Source organism: Streptopelia decaocto, assembly GCF_964273445.1.
Source record: "Streptopelia decaocto genome assembly, chromosome: 5".
Lineage (NCBI taxonomy): Eukaryota > Metazoa > Chordata > Aves > Columbiformes > Columbidae > Streptopelia > Streptopelia decaocto.
The window spans coordinates 18,129,583-18,150,583 of NC_138659.1; the positions used below are offsets into that span (position 1 = coordinate 18,129,583).

The following is a 21,001-nucleotide window of genomic DNA, read 5'->3' on the forward strand; positions in this document are numbered from 1 at the left end:
GCATTAAAGGAATTAACTGTTTTCAGTTTGTGGTCTCTTTGAGAACTTTTAATGCCCAGTTGTTCGCTAGTGGGTACGACTGGTTATGTAATAAAAAGAGTGGTTATGGAAGTGCAGAGAAAAACTGTCTGACTCAAGGTTTCATCTAAGTTTCCTTTTCCTCTCTTGTCTCAGATCTTTATATCCTTCTCCACTGAGTCCTAGTACATGGAAATAAAGAAATAAGGACTTGGTTGACCTCCTTGGGAAAAGCGGACTTTCTGGGCAAAGAGGCACAGGTATGATCAGAATGCATTTCCTGAGAAGGCAAAAAGTGAGACAGAAGCTGGGAAAAATGAACAGGCACTCTCTGCTCATTACAGCAACTCTGGAGTCTGGAATGGGACCTGAGATTCCTAAATCTTTGGTTTCTCTGCTGCTAGAAAGTGGAACTGATGGTTGTTTGTAACAGTTTAGACAATTGGGACCCTAGGCTGAGACTGAGAGCCCATTCTTTTAGGTATTATATAAACATAGAACAAAAATACAGTCCTTTTCATATAAGCTCCAAGTGACATGACAAAGGACAACAAAAGTATTTGCAAACATGGGAAGCAGGAAGAAATGGTGTGACAATACCTGAATATAAACATTATCATGGTAGAAAGCAGTCTCACTAGATATCAGAGCAGAGAGCTGTCTGAAGAGAGGATGTGATGGAGAATACTGGGCTTACTTTACAGATGTTTCTGAGAAATTCATCCTAGATTGAAGGGACAGCATGGGTGAAATCATGAGACTTGTATGCTGATGAGCAGTGTAAGTATCAATGTGATTCCTTGTGACAGAATTAGTTCTGTTTCTTTTGTTAAAGATGAGCACATGAACACTGTTCAGAGAACACCAAAAGTTTGCACAGTGAAGCTCTTGAAGGAAGCAAGACAAATATAATGTGTGTAAATTCAAATTGTGTACTAGGGTATATAAAGAAAAATACAGTATAAACTATTTACTACTTATGCAGTCAGCCAACTTTTGGTATTCCCTTACTTTTTGGTGTGACCTTTATCATGTTATTTTGACATTGCATTTCAGGTATAACATATGTATAATTTTTGATAATTAGACACTTGCATATTTTGGTGGTGGTGGTAGTAACCATTAGTTTATTTATAAGAAGAAGTTTACCACGTGCCTTGTTATCTTCTCAGTACACTATGTTCTCATTAAAAAGAAATACAGCAAATGTCTTAGGCACGGAGTTATATTTCATATTAAATGTCCTATTAAATTCCCACTATGCTTCTTCCCTCAGGAGAGGCTGAAAATTATTCTCTGACAGGTACATTCAATTATATGTGCTGCAGGAAAAAGCACAGGTCCACAGCTGACTACCTCCAGGTTATTATAAGTGAAATGGAAGATTATCTTTAGGGAACAGCCTAATTTTTCTCTTCTAATGTGTAGAACAAGCTACCAGCTATATCCCCACAGGAATTCCTTCTTGAAATCAGCAAGAAAGAAAGAAGAAAGAAAAAAAAACCAAAAACATCCAACCCAAACACCTCTCTCTAAAAGAAAATTCTTAATCCTGAAAAAAAGATTTATTGAATTTTCAAATTTTAAACAGATTTAGCAGTAACTGTTTATTCAGTGGCAGAAATCTGAGAAAGTAACACTGTTCACTAGACTGCTCACAGATTAAGTTATTGGAAATAACTCCCCTGGGGTGAAGAAGGCTGAATGACACAAATACTCAGACAGGCATTGGCTTAATTTTAGGTATCTATATTAGTTGCTAAATAAATTCTTATAAAGAACAACACATATAGTGAAATCAGTTATTTGCCAAGAATCACCTTTCTCTCTCTTTGGAGAGTTTAAAGAGACAATCTTTCTACATTAATTCCACTGTGAATTCCATCACACCTTCTAGTGATTGAGCAATAGTGGGGGGAGTGGGGTGCAGTTAGCAACTGTGACTGAAGTGTTTTGATTAATGTCATTCACTATTAACTGGCAGAGTGGATTTTGTAGAAGTAGTGAAAGTATGTGGTAAGAGGAAGGTCCTGAAAGAAAAGTATATGGAGGTATAGTAGAGGAGTTGATTATACTACCAGGCTGAACTTAGAAAGAAAACAAAACTGTACAAGGGGTTCAAACTGTGACAGTTAATTTTGTTTACTTTTTTTCCCCTTCAGTTCGTCAGGAGAACTAGCATCACATTTACCATCTTTGCTCAATGGACAAAAACAAATTCTAGCAGTTTTGGAATTTACAGTGCTGCTTTTTCAGAAGAAATCACAGGCACACTGTTTCAATACCTTTAAAAATTGAGAAGTAAAGACAGTGAAGAAAATTTAGGTCAAATGAAAGAATTTACAAATATTTTCCTTTAATAATTTCAGATATTAAGAAAAACAAATTATATCACAAAGAGCCTTGCCTTCTAAATACACATGCTTTCATTGTAGCACAACTTTTGTTTGTCAAACTTATTTATAGAACAGTATGAGTTGAAACAAAAGTAAAAATCAAGATTGATCAGTTTTTGCCTACTTAGCTCTCAACAGGTCTTGATCTTTTAGTGCTGAGCCTTGCAGATAGATAACTCTTTGGGACCACATTGGGATTTGTAACACCCTTCGGACCTGAGCATCCATCTCAGTAGGACACAAAATAACGACATAATAGTCCTGTCAAAAACATAAGGGGGAATAGTCATGTTATTTTTTTTTTATGTTACCATCTTCTGCTGCTAGAGAATGAGTCAACAGAGACTCAGGATGTTCAAAAATGTCGCTGATAATTCCCAAATTTAACTGACAAAAATTATTTCAATACATATTTAAAATGTTGAGTTATTTAATAAAAATGGCTGGACAGTTGTCAACTGCTCACAAAAGACTCCAGGGTGACAACTAAAGTCCATTTAGGAATTTTTTGCTCCCACATGAGCATGTTTTTGGTTTTTTTTTTTTTTAAGAGATCACTTAGATTTCTGTCATTCTAGCTGGAAAATGTAGGAAGTTTTTCACAAAATGGATTTTTTTCCTTTTCCTTAATGGTCAGATCCAAACTCTTGTTTCCTGTGCTACAGAAAGTCCTTGTTAGGAAAAATAAGGTTGCTCTGAAGTATACTTGTGTGTACATGTGAAAAGGAAAGATAAATGGAACATGAGAGGAGAGGCTTGTCATTGAAGTCTTCCTTAGTGCATACAGACTTTTACAGAAAGCTTGGTGCATTGGATCCAGTGCACCATCTGTATCTTTCACCTTCCCATTTCAACTGTGAAGGGAATGTATATAAGCTCTTTTAGGCTACAGAAGCAGCATTAGGACTTTTCTTCTTTGTCTCCAGTGTATCACAGGGCCTGACCTGTTCTTCAGGCTAGTTAACTAAATTTTGGATTTCAATGTGTTTGAATCCAGAAAGAACTGGATTTCTTTGTGTTTTTGCTTATGCCTCTTACTAGCTAATTATTTTGGTGAGTATTTTGGATTTGGGATTTGTCAATTGCTGCTCAGCAACTTGTAGATTGTATTTTTGTGATTTTTTTGCACTAGTTAATGAAACATGGTACCACAGGTAACTTAGTAAGAGACATAAAGATATAATAAAAGAAATGGTCTGTAGCAAAGCTAATTATAATTAATCAAAATTGCTATCCCATATAAATAAGCTTTTATATGATCAAAACAAGTGATATGACATCTGTTTGCATTAGCTAGGGAATATATGTACACTAAAAAAAATCTCTTGTGTGTAATCTTTCAGGGTCTTTGTCCTTTTAAGCATGCCTATTTATTTCTTAATGTCGACAACTTCAAAAGGATCTCATCTTCCTAATGGTGACAAAAAAAATAAAGCAAAATGCAAAACCCAAAGGATGCATTGACTTGTGAGGACTTTTAGATCTAGTCCCAAAACAACAGGAAAAAATAATGTGAGGAGTTTGGGGTAGAATATAAGGAATTTGTGTGAAAATATCTGTTTCTGAAAGATCTGGCATAATTCAACAAGACAGTATTTAAATCTATTTAGTCTGTTTACCTCAATTTAAAATTAATGTCTCCATACTGTATCTCAGCTTCTTATTGCAATTATAGATTCCCAATTCAGTCAGCTATTCCCAAATTCAGTGTTACAAATTAACGACTATTTCAGAAGCTGTCTACAAAAAATCAGTGGTTTGAGGTTTTGTTGTTGTTTTTTTTTTTCCACTCTAAGTACCTGCAATCTGGGATGAGCATAGAATTCATTTAAGAAATCCATAAGTAAGTCAATCTTCAGAGAGCTTACACACAGCACAACATGTTTTTCTGTCTGAGCTCTGTGTCGACTGTAGTTACCACCGGACTTTTGTCTCTCCATCCACAAATACGCCAGCTGTTCAAACTGCAAGAGATGACAATTGTCAGTGAAATACAGACAAGCTGATGTGCAGCACAACTGTACCAGCTTAACAACTGTATCAACTTAACAATGCATCATTCATCTCATGCCTCTATGAAAAGCTGCCCTTAGCCCACAATGTCTTTTTCTTTGTAAAAAGTTCTCTAGTAAGTGGACAAGAAGAGTGTAGAGTGATAGAAAAACATGGCGTAGAGCCAGTCTCTACCACACACAACTAGCAGGGTAAATCCATTAAAATATAATGAGATTGCAGTAAATCTCAAGATTCAAGAAAAGAATGGAGGCTGTACCTTATTTCCTTTATTTATTTTATACCTCTGACCTCTCTTTTTCCAGTGCCATGTGATATAAATGCTTCCCCCAAATATAAGATTAAATTTTCACACAATTAAATGTATACTGTAAGTACAGATACTTGGATAGAAGCACTATTTTGCTTAGTTTAGGCAACAACTCAGAAATTCTATGATGTTCTGAAGGTGACCTTCTGTATACTCTCTTATCTGTCTCATAAATTTAGATACAACTTAAATACACAGCAGCTGTTAATACAGTAAATTTGCCTTTCCCAGCTGAACAATATATCCAAGCTAACAGTAAACATTGCTTTATTAGTCTGAATCCTTTGAAGAGCATTCAACAATCGGTGCCATTGTAACGTGTAATCAAACATACAAACACCATTTCAAAACTTCTTCTAAGTAATATGCATTTAATACTGGGTTCAATTTAACTATATATCTGTGTGATAGCTGCTTTTTCTCCCCCCTTTTCAACTAATGGAGAGACTGAATCATGAATAATAATTGATTGCATATCATAGCAGGACAAAAGCTCAGGAGAGAATGCCTCCCACATTCTGTGTATGGAAAACTATATTAAACCTCATTATCACCACAAAGCTATAAAATAAAGTAGCTAATAATAGATAAATGTATGTGAAAGGGCAGTAGATTCCAGGTTCTTTACTGCAGCACTCTTATGCCTGAAGTGTCTATCAAAACTACCTGAAAGATGCAATTTCTATTTCCTAGGAAATTCCAGATTTCTTAAACAAAGCATATTTTAGTTTTTGCTAGAATATATATTTTACTAAATTTCCACTGAATGGGAATGTAATTCTGGTAGTGCATGTGTCTGCGTATGCAGCCATTAAATATTTAGGCATAACTAAAATGTTCAAATACTTTCAAGAAAATTAATGCTGAAAGCTTGAGCTTCCAGCCTCACGAGGTTTCTGTGTTGCCTGTTCACAGAGAGATTCAGTTCCCTGTTAAAGAGGCAGAGTCTGGATACCACAGCTGTGCAAGAACCTTCAGAGCTTCTTCGTCTAGCAGCTCTGCTGTGAGCTTTGATAAGCATGGACGATGCCTCCCCACATCCCTTTTTGTGGCAGAAGGTCTGGGTGATCACCAAGTGTGGAACAGCTAATAACTTGGCAGGGCTTCCTATGTAATCTCAGGGTTTCTGTCATCAAGCCTCACCTAATGAGCTGAGAAATGTTTGGTACAAATTTAATGAAACTGATTGACTCCTTGAAATACTTGGATTTTCATAAATCAGCCTTTTACTGTTGAAACCATTAGAAATCCTAAACTTAAGTAGGTATCAAAAATTCCCGCCTGTGCTGTTGGCTCTGTGTGTGTGTACTGCCATACACAGCTGTGAAGTCAATTTGCTTGAGTTGCAGATTTAATGAGATTTTTTCAAGTTAGCACTGAGCTGTAAGAGTGAGAGAGGAAGTGGAGAGACCAAGATTAGAAACAGGGAGAGCCTGCAGAGGAAATACTATACTCATAAAGAAAGTGCTGGCTACTGTTGTTTGGTGGTTTTTGGGTTTTTTTGTTTGTTTTCTAAATTGCTCCATTAATAACAAACCCATCTCTCAGGATGAAGGAAGGGGTCTGTGCTACACGACAGGAACAGAAAGCTTTCAACAGCACTTGAAAACTGTTATTAGTGTTCTGGTTTTTAGTAAAAATCTAGACTATAGGAGAACAAAGAAAAAGGAAGGAAAAAAACAGAATAGGAGTTACAGAACATGGTTATTTCTTCTGACATTTTATATGCAATAATAATAGCAACAATAAATTATTTCAGTTATTATTTTCTTTTAAAAACAGTTCTAAAGAGAAGAAAAATCCACATTTACCTGTATGGGCAACACCACAAGAGCAACACAGATCATAATGACAACAAGCAGCTTTGAAGGCCATATCCTGGGTGTAACATCCCCAAAGCCCACAGTGGAAAATGTCACTATGCAGAAATAAAGGGAGTCAAAGAGAGTCAGCCTGTTTCCTGCTCGTTCCAGATGCTGAATTCCACAAATACTATATAGAAAAGAATGAATAAAGACATGAAAAATAAAAACTGTACTTTGGGTCAGTTCAAGTTTGATTATTATATGTGCAAAGAACTACGTATTTTCAAAATTCATAAATTACTTAGCAAAGACATTTTTTCAAAGAGTAAAAATTAGTATCAAACCAGAAGTGTATTATTAATATAATTTTCAAATGTCATTTGTAATAATAGAAACTCATATTTTGATTATTTCAACATGATAGTCACTACTTTGTTGCTAGCTTTTCCTTAATGGCTGTTGTGAGGGAGAGCTAGTATATAGAACATCATGGATTGATGCAATTCCTTTCTAAACCAGAACAAAACAGATGGTGTATAGTTGCCACCATTCAGAATTTTTTATAAACGTTTTAACTTTTTCAGGGAGAGTTTGCTTGTATGGCCAAGAAAATGTACATACGGCTTTCTTTAAATCTATTGCTCTTTATGGTGGTCTCTGTCCCTTTCTGTGGCAAGAGTTACTAGCATGAACTAGTTATGAGCGTACGTGTTGCATATTAGAAGGATGACGTTGGTACAAATAGGTACTGACTGTCTAGAATAAACTGAATGTGAGAATTGCAGACTATCGAATTGTCAGCGGAATAAGCATCCAGGGTCAGCCTTCAGTGGAAGATGCCAACTGATATGAAGATTCAGCTGGCTAAAAGTACAGAACACAAATATAAGGCTTGGTAGCAGATAGCAAAACAAATGAAGTTAATTCCTTCTAGTCACACACTCCTGTGCACAAGTAAATGGTAGCCCAGTTTAACTGGTAATTTCTCTTGTAATCAGCATGATGTGCTTTCGGTTTTGAGCAGCAGTATGAGAATCTGTGCACAGGTCTTACTGCTACTTCATATGTCGCAGATTTTAAAAATATTTCACTTTGAAAAAATACACTATGATAGAGCATCCCAAGCTTAAAATACAATCTTCCCTGATACAGCAGAATTACTTAGGTCAGTTCAGGCTTTTAAATTGTATTCACCTGCATGAAGAAAATCAATGTGTGAAACACCCTGAATAGTGTTTTTTCCCCTTGGAGTTAGTGCAATGATTTCTCCTTGGAGAATTAGAGAGATAATTGATAAATAATATCACATTCCATAGTAATTATTCTAGAACATACCAAAGATGATTTCTTCATATATAGTATCCAGAAGGTAATATTCACTCATTAATATCTACCAAGGTAAGATCTTTGCATCACCAGGGAGACCCTGTGTTTATAACAGCTTTAACAGTTGTTCTTCTGTTCTCTGTTCTGTTCTCCAAAAATAATTTAGCTGTGGGCAGTGGCATTTCCAGAACATATGGATCAAATTCCCAGTTTCCTTTTCACAGTTCTAGCATTTGTAGTTTTCACACATCTCAAAATGTTCTAAAAAAAATGTTTTTAAAAGGATAGAGGGTTTTTTTTCCCCCTGTTGTTTGCATAAGTTTCATACTTCAGTCAGAACTGATTTTTCTACATTCTACCCAATTTGTCCCACATTTTTCACTGGAGTTGTAATCTAGATCTTCCATAATTTCACTATGTTCCCAAGTTGCTGCTTTTTTTTTTTCATTTTTTTTCCTTTTTTTGACAAAAACAGTAATTATATTTTTGACCCTGAGAATATTAACAGAAGGACTGAAAGGAAGTTTTCTCTGGTCTCAGACATGGAGTATACTGTAGAGGCATCCAAGTATGGAAAAAGAAGCTATTTTAATATCATTATTCACCTAAGTTATATGTAATTTAAAAGCAGAATGGTGATGGGTTTTTAATTCTTCATTGTTATTATTCCTGATCATCTTGATGCAATTTCTCCTCTTCAGTTTTCTTTTGTGGGTACATCTCACATAACCTTGACTTCAGGAATTAAGGTCATAAGGGCCAGGAAAGCAGCAATATACAGTGATATGGCTCCTACAGAGCAGAACTATTACACCACTGCAGTGTGTGTTAAACCTCTGCAGATGGGTTTGTACTGAAGCATAGTGCATGATCCTATCATTGGTAGAAATGTATTTTCTCTGATGCTGGTGCTTGTGAAATTGCTTGGTGTTTGTATATGCAAAAGGGTCAGTTATACCCTTTGTATTTAACTGGATGGATTAAAATGTAAAAAAAAAAAAAAAAAAAAAAAAAGGTACCCTAGGAGTTTTTTCACATTTTTAAGGCATAAGAATTTTTTCTACACTTTTTGTTGGCTTCTTTTTTTTTTTTTTTGTGTGTGTGTGTAAAACCTTAGCAAAATTTTTGATAGTTTGCTGGTAGGAAATCTCAAATCTTGATGAAGGAGATATTTTATTTATTATTATTTTATTTATTATTATTTTATTTATTATTATTTTATCTATTATTATTTTTTTAATGAACTTTCTGTAGCCAGCCCACCCAATCATACTTTAGCTTAACTAAAACAAGTTCACATATTGCAAACCATTTCAGCCTTTTCTAAGTGAACAGTAACATTGCCATTGAATTTAGCGAGACCAAGATTTCATTTTATCAGATGTACTCCTTATAGTCATATATATTCCTATTCCTTGAAGCCATCAAAATAATTTTGTGCCTGATCCAAAATGTTGTGGATTTAAGCTGTTTCTTGTTGAACTTGGTGGGCATGAGCCAGAGCTTCTCACATTTAGTTAACAGTATTAAAGTCAGTAAGATATGAGAGCTATTTCCTCTCTGCCAAAGCAGAAACTTGGCTCTTCTAACAACTCATTGAACAAATCAATTTATTTCCTTAAAATTATTTGCACCTTACTTGCAGTTCTACCAAACTGTACTTGAAGCCCTAACCCTGAAAACAAAGGAATGATAAACCCAAAATTAGGTTACCAAGTCTAAATTTTACCAGGTGCTTTGCTGCTCTGCCTTCTGTTTTTATTAGAGCCAGAGATCACAAAACTGCACACAAACTTGGCTTTCAAGAGACAACTTTATGGGAGTCTAATTACCAAATGAAATATTACCTCTTTTACTCTTCCCTGAAGAATATTATACTTTAATCTCATAACCAGTGTCTGTAAAAAACATTGTTCAGCATCTACAGCATGTTCCTATTGATTTGGGCTACCTGATTGCACCACATAGTATATGCAGTGTAACATTACTGGCTGTCTGTGAAGTCAAGTCTACACGGATTAGTTACTCCACTCCCCACAACTTACTGACATCTTTTAATATAACCCAATTCTTTATATGAATAGTAGTATCAAGTTCTTTTTTGTCTTGTAAATTAAGTGTTAAGCATTGTTTATAAAAGATGCATAAATACTGCATGTACCAGTACAGATAGCATACATTTTTGCCTGCTTTCTCATATTTCTTATAAGGCAACAAAGATGATGAAGGGAGTGGAGCATCTCCCTTATAAGGAAAGGCTGAGGGAGCTGGGGCTCTTTAGTTTGGAGGAGACTGAGGAGTGACCTCATTAATGTTTACAGATATATAAAGGCTGAGTGTCACGTGGATGTAGCCAGGCTCTTCTCAGTGACAACCAGTGACAGGACAAGGGGTAATGGATTCAAACTGGAACACAAAAGGCTCCACTTAAATTTGAGAAGAAACTTCTTCTCAGTGAGGGTGACAGAGCACTGGAACAGGCTGCCCAGGGAGGTTGTGGAGTCTCCTTCTCTGCAGACATTCAAAACCCACTTGGTCACATTCCTGTGTAACCTCATCTGGGTGTTCCTGCTCGGGCAGGGGGATTGGACTGGATGATCTTTCGAGATCCCTTCCAATCCCTAACATTCTGTCATTCTGTGATTTCCTGACATAATGAAATATATGGTAACTTAGACTTCATCTTTTAGCTGTTTTGATATTTTACAATGGTATTTTTGTTTCCTAATTCTTGTTTGCTTCCTCCTCCTCTTTCATCCCATGAAGAATCAGTAATTTACCTGGTCATCCCTGGACAAACATGATGATTTCAAGTAGGAGAGGAATGTTCAGCAAAGGCAATGCTCACACCAACTTGTTCATGTGGAGAAAATAAACCACTGTAATAATAAGTACACAGAAACTGCCTAATTAAAGCTTAGGGCCCAACTCAGCACCTTCTATACCAATTTTAGGTTTCCTGTAAATCCAGCAAATGTGTCTTTTCATAGCAGATCTAAGTGAGCAGTTACAGTAACACAAAATTGGTTTAATGGAGTAGATTAGTGTTTAAAAAAGCCACGGAAAACCAAACCACAGGTCTGCTAAAGCAAAAGTAGTATCGGAAAATTTATCACAAGCTTATGGAGAACAGAAGTGTGTTTTTAAACACTCTGCTACCACTCCACTTATAAAAACAAAAAGTGAAGATAGTAACACGTAATCTCTGAAGACTAGTCATGTTTAGTTTAGGTAGCATTTCAACTTTTGAGAGTTCAATCTTTGTTTTACTGGAAGTCGTCTTTCTAATTCCAGGAATCTTTGTTTGTTTGACTATTTTATGTGCCAAAACTAACTTCTCTTTGTAAATAATCTATCTCCACATGCCGTACAGAAGTAAACGCTGTGGAGTAAAATAACCCCTGAGATTGTCGGATTGTCATGTTTCAGTAGCATATTGATAGCAATTTGCAAGTATTGTATATTACCTGTCCTTGATCAGAATCTTATATTGGTTAATTTCATATTGATTTGTATTTTAATTTGTCATTGTTGCCAAACATGTTTGATTTCTACCTTTTTTTTTTTTTTTTACTTTTAGACAAAATTATTGTTTAGGGTTACAACCTCTTGAGGTCTAAAATGTACCAGAGGCTGACGCCAAAAATTGGAGATACTTAGTTGTCTTCTGAATTAGCTAGCATCTAATAGCATTTTAATTGGACTTTAACTTTGAGCTTCAACTTGTATAAATACTTTGTTGTGTTTTAAGTAGCTAGCTGCAGGGACTAGCTAATTAATATGTTGAAATCAATGGGGATTAATTTTGTTGGGTTCAGTGATATTCTGTGGTACAGGTTCAGTGCTTATGCGATACAGAAGTTACATCTGAAATAACTCAGAAATATAGCAATTCTGCATATTAAGTGTTCCCAGTAGTTTTTCACACCACAACTCTTCAAAGTTTCCACATATGGTGATGTTGGAACAAATTACATATTAAATTACAATTATTTGATTGGTCTGTACTGCCAATTGCTGTCTGTATTATTTTAAAAATCTTCTGATGCTACTGTCAGTGACCTTTTTTTCTTTATGAGAAAAATTAGAATGAACCATCAGTCAGCAAAATTTTTGATAGACCATCAGGTGTAGCAAATATCATTGGGTAAAATTGAAACACCATGAAATACTGAAGACGACGACCATGTTAACTTTTCAGGAAATACATGGTCAGGCATTTGTGAAATATTTTACCACTACAGTGGCTGTAACTATCTGCTTAAGGAAATAAAGATTTGGAAGAGTTCACCCAAGATGGTTAAAGAAATTTCCTCAGTATTTACACCAAAAATAAAATGTGGCTATAGAACCGTTCATACTTAAGTCTCACTCTGGGCAGTACATATTATCTCTTAGAAGTCTGATAAATGCATAAAAGTTCTGCTTGAAATTGGCAAAAGGTGCACACAATTTGCCGAAGTTGTTAATATTAAGCTGGTGCCAGTCTTAATTCCTTGAAACAGAAGTGATGTTAGGGCTAATGCTGTACCTGGAGAATGCCGTGCTTTGTACAGAGGCAAACAGTTTTTCCTACTGGAAGTTGTCTCTGTGGGATGTTCTGTCTTCTTTAGGGCACGAATGTAGAGCCAGATGCAGTTTTGTCTGATATTTTAAAACTAGACATTATTGGAAAAGCAGTTCTCAGTGCTTGTAGAATTAGATAATAGAATCATAAAACACTCAGTTTACACCTCACAAAACTCTGTGTTGAATACTGATATAACAAGAATGACATTAAAAGGGCTTTTTTTTTTTTCATTCACTATACCAGATACATATGGAAATATTGCATCTTGGTTTCTGAATGATAATATATGTCTTCTGAATTTTAATTATCTTCTTCCTATGAGACACTACTGACCCGTGTAGTCTTGGCCTACAAAAGGTGAAGGTGTTGCTGAGCACTTTACCCATGACCTAGAAACCTAATGATCTCTGGCAGAACCTCAGGTTCTTATGTAAATAATGAAGAATAGGCAAAGAACAAAGGATGAGCGAAGAGACAATAAAAAAATACTCTGACCAATAATAAAATGTCTATCCTGTTCAAATGCCCTGAAGCTGAGGTTCTAAGTTGATGAAAACCAAATGCTTCCATTTTTTTCAAACCCTGTGATGCTTTCTCAGGTCTTTTCTAATACATGTTTTATTCTAAACATTTATTTTCTGGAAATCAATTTTCTGTAAACAGCATTAAAATAGAAAAAAAAATGACTAGTTTAAGTAAATATGCCATTTCCAAAATGTTAAAATGACTGAATCTGATACAATATATCATGTATCATATATCAAATTTAAGAATTACAATGAGAAGTTCCAATTTGCTCCTTTCATTCCATATAGGTGGCCTAAATCTGCGGAAATAATTGAATTCCAGGACATACAAATGATTCATTGCATATAAGGCAGTGAAAGGAATGAGGGAGAAATACTGATTGGAAAGATGAAGGTTTTTATGCTGCCTTTAAAGTAAGTCAGTAGAGAAATACACTTGTTATTCTTCGTTGGTAACAAATGATCCTATGAATACAGTAGATCATGCTAACATGTTTTCAGTGACTGGACAAAAAAAAAAAAAAAAAAAGATACTGGTGGACATTGTGGCTTTTTAATATTCAAGGACAAAGTTAATGTTACAACAAGTATCTCAGGTATTTTTGTAACTCTAATGCCTCTTCATCAGACAGTCCAATGTAAATCTTTCTGTTTTTCCAGGATATTTCCTTTTCAGAGGCTGGCATATGTTGTCATATAACACTTTCCATTTTTTTCAGAATCAAGTGTAGGGAAGGAAAGGACTCAGATTACTTCACCAGGCTTTGAATCAAGCTCTTCGGCTCTGTGGGACTTTGAATAAAGCTGAGGTAGGGGTGCAGAACTCTTTCTTTCACTACACAACAATCCTAACATATCAGAAATGAATTCTGAATTTCTCTTCAGCTGGAAAGGTCACCTCTTCCTGTATTACATTGCATAGTTATCCTAAATAGTGGTGTTTGATGATATCATTAATGTGTACCCATAGTGTCTAATATAAGCATTTTCCTTCCCCAAAGTTCAGCATGTTATATGCAGCTCATGTTTGCAAAATCTCAACTTATAAAAATAAACTTCCACTAGTAAGCCATGTGACTTCCAGAAACTGCAGAACATCTTGATAAGCAGAACGGGATATTATGAAATGACCAACTGTATATAAATATTTGTTGAAACTGAGTGAGAACCTTTCTACTTCTGCTACTGAGTTTTGTGAAATAAGAAGTGGAGCTGCAATAAACCGACTGTGGTCATTGAGACTGCACAAGTAGAGTCACACTGTGGGGAGCATTCAGCTCAGTGTATTTCCATAAAGGCGTCTGTGCATACTTCAGTCCAAAGAACTGTCTGTATTTTTGTATGCCTTCAGTCTGGCCCAGAGCTTTGATGGTAAACAAGGTAACCCTTGGCATTCCAACTCCAGTGCATCAGTACTGGTTCAGATGAGAGCATGCTGGGTCTGAGGTTTTGGACTGCTCACAGGAATCAGTGATTATTCAGAAAAAGAATCATGCAGTCAGTACTTCAAACACCAGATACTCTTCACCTGCAGGGTGTTACAGAATAAGGTAATATTACATACCTGTCCTTTTGTAGAAAAAATAACTAAGTAATCCATTTATAGTATTCAGAAATTATATGTGTTGTGCTGGAAAATTCAAATGCTAAATTCTTATTTAATACACCCGATATATTATGCTTTGGAACATTATGCTTAATGTTTCTTACAATGGTTTTGAAACACTCCTCAGGGTATAACAGTTGTTAGGCAAACCACCCACAGTCCCTCGATCAAACTGAATTAACAACTGAAAGATTCATTATCTGAGTATTTGTTAAATGTGCGTAAGAAGCAACTAACCCACTGTGTAGAATCAGGATAGGAATTAAAGACAGAGGTATTGATTTATGACCAGATAGACATATATTTCATTTTCTAGTGACAGAACGCAGTCCACAGTATCCTCTTAGCACAAGTAATAAAAATCCCTATAAATATGAAGGAAACTTAAAAAACATAACCTAGCTCAATGACTGTGTTTGGATATCTGTCTGAACCTAAGTTTGTTTTGAGGTAACACATAAAAAATTATATTGAATTTCCAAAGCCTGGTATCGTACCACTGCCACTACAGAAGTAAATTATGTACTTGCCAGATTTTAATCATGCTAAACTTGGATTTTAATCATCAGATTTGTCAGAAAAAAAAAAAACCTGAATCATAGCAGGTTGGCTAAGAGAAGCCAACAGTAATCAAGAAATTTAAACTTGATCTTTTAAAACTCTGAGATCAGGTATACCTACTATGGAAGCATTACTTTTTGTCTTTTTTATTAGTTGCTCCTTTTTGAAGGAAGTAATCATTATTGGTCAGATTGCTACTGGAGAGAAGGAAGATCTAACTTTATAATCATCCTCTATGACTGTGAATTCTAACCCACATCCTGTTTCTTTCCTCTTTAGGATAGTGGTAGAGATTGTAAGAAGAGGCAAAAGATTCTCAAGTTGGATGAAGTTTCTAAAAGGACCGACATGGAAAAAATGGCCAGCATCCATATTGGATTAGGCAGAAGACTCCTCTAATTCAGTGTCCTGCTTCTACTGAGTGAGGTAACAGATTTTAATGAAAGAATAAACAAAAACAGTATGGAAAGATTCTCCCCTGAAATGCTCTGCCTGCAAAAGAACTTGTAATAATAATTCAGTATGCATACCTTAGTTGTGGCCCAAGAGCAGACTTTCTCTGATGGAGGCTCAGTCAGCTCTGTGTCCATCCCAGCCTTGGTATGCTTTCTCTCACACACATTTATTTGCTATAAACAAGCCTGCAGTTCCTGACCCTACAGAATCCTCTCTAATGTTCACATATATTCTGTACTAAAGCCTTCTATGGTAAGAGCATTTCCAGATCTCACTGAAATGTGTAGTGTCTTTCAATGCCTGGAAAATCTCAGACACCAATATTCCTTTATGGCAGCTTATTCAGTTTCTGCAGCTCTCTGTGTGCATCTACAGTGGTAGAACACTTTAGCTTCAGGCTATTTGGGTAGCTTGTCCGTAACATATCTAGTTTACTAAATTTTTTATTCCCATATAACTAGGTCATGGAATTAAATAATGTTTAGGAAGAGAGTCGATTAAATACAATTTTACAAACACTCAAGGCAGGATCAGTCTTAAATGATTTACAACCTTACAACTGATACAGCATTATGATATAGTCTATAAACTACTGATAACATGATTTTATTTTCAACCTAACTCAAGTCATAGCATATTTTAGTGACAAATTGATTTAATTTTATTATATTATTAAATATTCATTTTGATCTATCTTACACTCAAAACTTGACAAGTTCTCCTTTCCTAGTTCCTTTCTTTTAGGACAGGCTTTTTGTGGAACAAGATTTTGGAATTTTCCTCCTAGTTTTCCTTCAGTTCTGGTGGTGAAAGTTCTCTCCTTATTGGATTTTTTTTTTTTTTTTTTTTTTTACACTTCCATCCATTTTTACATCCCCTTGACAACTTCTCATTTGTTTGCATTGTGAGCGCAACTCTCTTTTGCTACCCTTATTGCTTTTATTAAAACAACTGCTTTGGGACAACACAAATTACTTTCCTCCAGTTGTAAAGTTATCTTGTTAATAGCATCATAAAAAAAAGATTAATTTCTCAGAAATTTACAGATAAGTAATATTAAGAAAGAATGGTCTTTGTTGCACTGCTTATCCTGCTGTGAAACTCAGACCAATAGTAAATACAGGCTAGAGAAAAACAATAGAACATGCACTTGGAAGACTAAAGGGTGAATAAACAGAAGACCCAGACATGTAGGCTACAAACTGATGAGAAATAACTGTTTCTCATGGCATCTGCTTGCTCTGCTTTAAATAATCTTTCTGAAAAAAAAGAGAGGGTCGCAGATATGAAGAGAAGACAGGTGGAACATGATGGACTGGCTTGAACATTTTGAGAAGCCCAAATGAAGACCACTGTGAAATGCTGCAATTATGTAGGAACACAGAGATAGCGATCTGTTGTGCTCCTTCTATTGCACAATGTTTACACTTAAAATTAGGAGTTCATTTTGCAGGTGAATATGTATAGGTCAGTGAATGCCAAAGCTTGGTGATAACCTAAATGAAAATGTAATCTGCTTTGGTTTGGATTTTATTATTGCACTAATCTTTACCTTTCAAGTAGATGTGTGTATTCTTATGAATTAAAGATGGATATTTTAAATAATAGTTCAAGATGCTGAAAAATTAATGTAAGCACATTCTCTAGTATTTTTAACAATAATTGAAACTAACAATGAAAATAACAGCATTGCATATTATTTAAATTATCACAGAATCATAGAATAGATTGGGTTGGAAGGGATCTTCAAAGCTCATTTAGTGCAACCCTCCTGCCATAAGCAGGGACATCTTCACCCAGCTTAGGTTGCTCAGAGCCCCGTCCAGCCTGGCCTGGGATGTCTCCAGGAATGGGGCATCCACTAACTTTCTGGGCAACCTGGCCCAGTGTTCTACACCCCTCACTGTAAAAATTTTCTTCCTCGTTATGAAGTTGTGTTTTAAAACTCCTTTATATAAATAATTATATAAACACATTATTATATTATTTTACATTACATTATATATTACATTATATATTACAGAAGTGGCTCCTTTATGGTTTGAGTTTCTGCTTGGAAACCTAGTAATTCTTCTATTAATAGCAATGAGCCAGAAGACTTGCACACCTCAGAATATCTGTGTCTTGTTTGGTCTGATGAGCAAGCTCCATGATTTCATCATCATTCTTCTCCTGCTCCTCACTGTTAACACTACTGGAGTCCTAATGTTGTTCTCAATTAAATGTTTTGGTTGAGCGAAAAAGCCTGAACTTTACTGTAACTACAGATCTTTCTGAAAGTCATGGAAGTTTTTATTATTCCATGTGAGTTTTCTTCTTTGGGCCACCTGCTTGGACCAAATGTTTGCTTGAAGAAAAGCCTTTAAATCTAATTTGTTTGGCGAGAAATTCAAATGAGTCTGTGTATATAACTCTTTCTAAAAATCAATGAAATCCAAAACCTCACAGGACTGTTCTGATGTGTGAGGTGTGATTGTAAAAATAATTTTGATTGTTAAATAATGGTTTGTGGTAAAATCCCAACCAGTTGCATTCTCAAAATTGCGTACTTGATTACACTCATCATTTAAAGGAAGAGCACAGCTTATATCAGGATGGCCAAAAAACAGCAGATGTATGAGTGAAGAGGGGACCTGATTCAAGTAGGCAGCAAAATAATATGGGATTAATGATCATAATACTGGAAAGATGAAGGCAGGGAGGGTGAAGAAAGAAGATCACCATGACTACCAGGACTGACAGCACACTACACGGACGGTTAGTCTTTGCTATGTTTTTTCTGGCATATTTTCCCCTTGATTGCTTAGCTGATTGAAAATATTCAGTAGGATTTTATTCTTCCTACATACTCACAGCCCTTAAAATTAGACTTCCACTCTGAATATTCAAGATGAAGTATTTCATGTTTGCCCTAAGGGTGACTGAAACTTTATTTGCTGCATTTTTTTCTATTTTTAGTTTTAGAATATTAGCTTAGTGAACAAAAAAAAATTGAGTGAAGGAGCACAGCTGAAACATGACTCCCAGTCACTCTTTTTGCCATATTTATCCAATTCTACTAAACGTACATACCTGCCCACATGTAGCTGTGGCCTCTCATCAGTAATTTTATTCTGAACTTCTTCGCGTAAAATATTTGCATTTACTTTGTTTTCACTGCTCATCATTAATGATAACAAACTTGCAAAATATAGGGCTGTATTTAATTTGTTAATATCATCACACTGCAAACTCAAAACAAATTAACTACAAGTGCTCATTCTCAGCAGTTGTCTTAGGTTTGTCATAAATGTAAGCCAGTAATAACAGATGTCCTGAAAATATGAAAAGGTAACTCAAAAGTTTACTGGAATGCCATGAAGAGTTTTGTTGTTATACTGCAGAGTTAAGCAATGTAGCAGAAAGCATGCGATTACGAGAGGCCATAATGTACTGGATACCTTTAAACAGCCTCATCTCTTATATCATCTCCTTCTCCTTTTGCAATATATTAGTAAACATACTGCTTTGCTGTGGAATGTAATTATATATGGTATTCTGTGCCCAAAGGAATGGACAATTTGATTTCATGCCTGTTGTTAAGTTTTCAGTCTGTAAAGTCAACCCACAGTTTGTACTTAAGTGTCTACTAAGTGAATACCAATTATTTTTTCTTATTGCTGTGACTCAGGCACTGCCACACTAATATACAGTATATATAATTTTTCATAGATATTGCAGAAATGTACAACTTTCACAAACATAAAAAATAGAGCTGTGTTTTTGCAAAGATTGGGAGCATATATTCAACTTTAAGCTTATGTTCTAGTTTCTTTGTAAGTATACAGTTGGACATTATACTGAGGTTGAGAGATAACAAAACTCAATAAAATTCACTATTTTTAACTTTTTTAGGATAAGTTTCTAATTGCAATGGAAGTACAGAAAACATTAATCAGAGGGCTGTTTATTTGATTTATACCCTAAATGGATTTTATTAACAGAGTTCTGCTTTTTCGGGAACTCCAGGAGAATGGAAAGCAATATCTTCTAACAGTGCTAGAAATACAAATTTATTGGAGCTGAGATGCCATTTAGAGATTAATCTAACACTCTTTGACATCAATTTGATATTAAGTTACTGTGACCAGGTCAAACAATTGACAGAACTGTGTGTTTCGGTAAAAAATTGTTTTGAATTCCCATTAAATAATCAGAGATTGAATTTACAAGTAACTTTTTTGTAATGAATCGTACTGTTAAGTCTTTACTTCCTCTGTTTAAGCTCAGTAACTGATTTTGGCATGTGACAGCAAGGGGGATGGGGTCTGTACTGCTCATGGAAAGAATATGAAACACAAAGGTGAGTTAGAGGAATCCATGGACATTTAAATTTTAAATGCATTTATCACCCAAATGTGATACTATGTGTGAATGACTGTCTATGCCTCTAGTCTTCACCTGTTCAAAAAACATCTGTCTAAACATTATAGTAATTTCCAATGTATACAGAAGTATACAGAAGAGAAAAATTAGATTTTTTTTAAAATTATTTTTAAATCTATTGTAAATGCACTAAAATCCATCTTCTTTTTAGATCATCTCATAACATCTTCCTAGCTCTGCCAAAGCCACTGTCCTTTCAATATTCCATAAAGTTATGCCTCATACAAATAGAGTGTGAGTGAATAATTCCTGGTGTCTAGTGCCAGCTTCTATTAGTATGGCCAAAGTTTTATCAACATCTTTCTTTACTCTTTCTGATTTCAGAAATACTAACTTTGCTAAACTTCACACCCTTAAAATACAGTTGGAATATGAAACAGACAATAAAAGTGAACAAATCACTGAAGAGTTGTGCTGATCACAAATCAGCATAATGAGTTACTGCTCATCGGAGAACCAGAATAACTGATGGTATCTAATAATACAGTTAAATGTGTTAGCATAAATCACCATAAACGCCAAATTTTAGAAAAGTAAAATAAATAGTTTGTCAGCCTAATGAATCAGTCAATGAAATATATATATATATATATATATATATAAAGTCTGCATGCTAATGACAACTTCATTTTTGAGCCAGGAATTGTGAGTGATGATGGTTTGCTGCCAGGCATTGAATTTTAAATGGTGAAGTAACATCCTCAACATAATTAGTCATCTGTTGTTACACATGGCATTCTATTTGCTACTGCCTAAAATGATACAACATTCTCAACGACAGCATGCGAGTATCTGTTATTACTGCAAAGATAAAATGAAATATGTGAAAGGTAATGCCTTCCTGTAATGAAAGAGATGGAAGACAAAGGTTTGTGATATTTTATATATCAAAGTGCCCCTCTAAGGGGACCTTCACCTGCTTTTATGATATCCTCCCAAAACCAAAGCAAAACTTAAGATTTTTGCTACCAATATCATGATAAAGTAT

At 35.1% G+C, this 21,001-nt stretch overlaps 1 protein-coding gene across 1 annotated transcript in view; it reads right to left on the minus strand.

The window, feature by feature from the left end:
* Positions 1 to 21,001, minus strand: part of KCNT2 (potassium sodium-activated channel subfamily T member 2) — a 131,364-nt gene that overhangs the window by 52,532 nt on the left and 57,831 nt on the right. Inside the window, exons 10-12 of the mRNA XM_082052817.1 lie at positions 6,549 to 6,729; positions 4,214 to 4,378; positions 2,539 to 2,675 (exon numbers count right to left, since the gene is read on the minus strand). Of these exons, the coding sequence (XP_081908943.1) occupies positions 2,539 to 2,675; positions 4,214 to 4,378; positions 6,549 to 6,729 (483 nt within the window). The remainder of the gene's footprint in view (positions 1 to 2,538; positions 2,676 to 4,213; positions 4,379 to 6,548; positions 6,730 to 21,001) is intronic.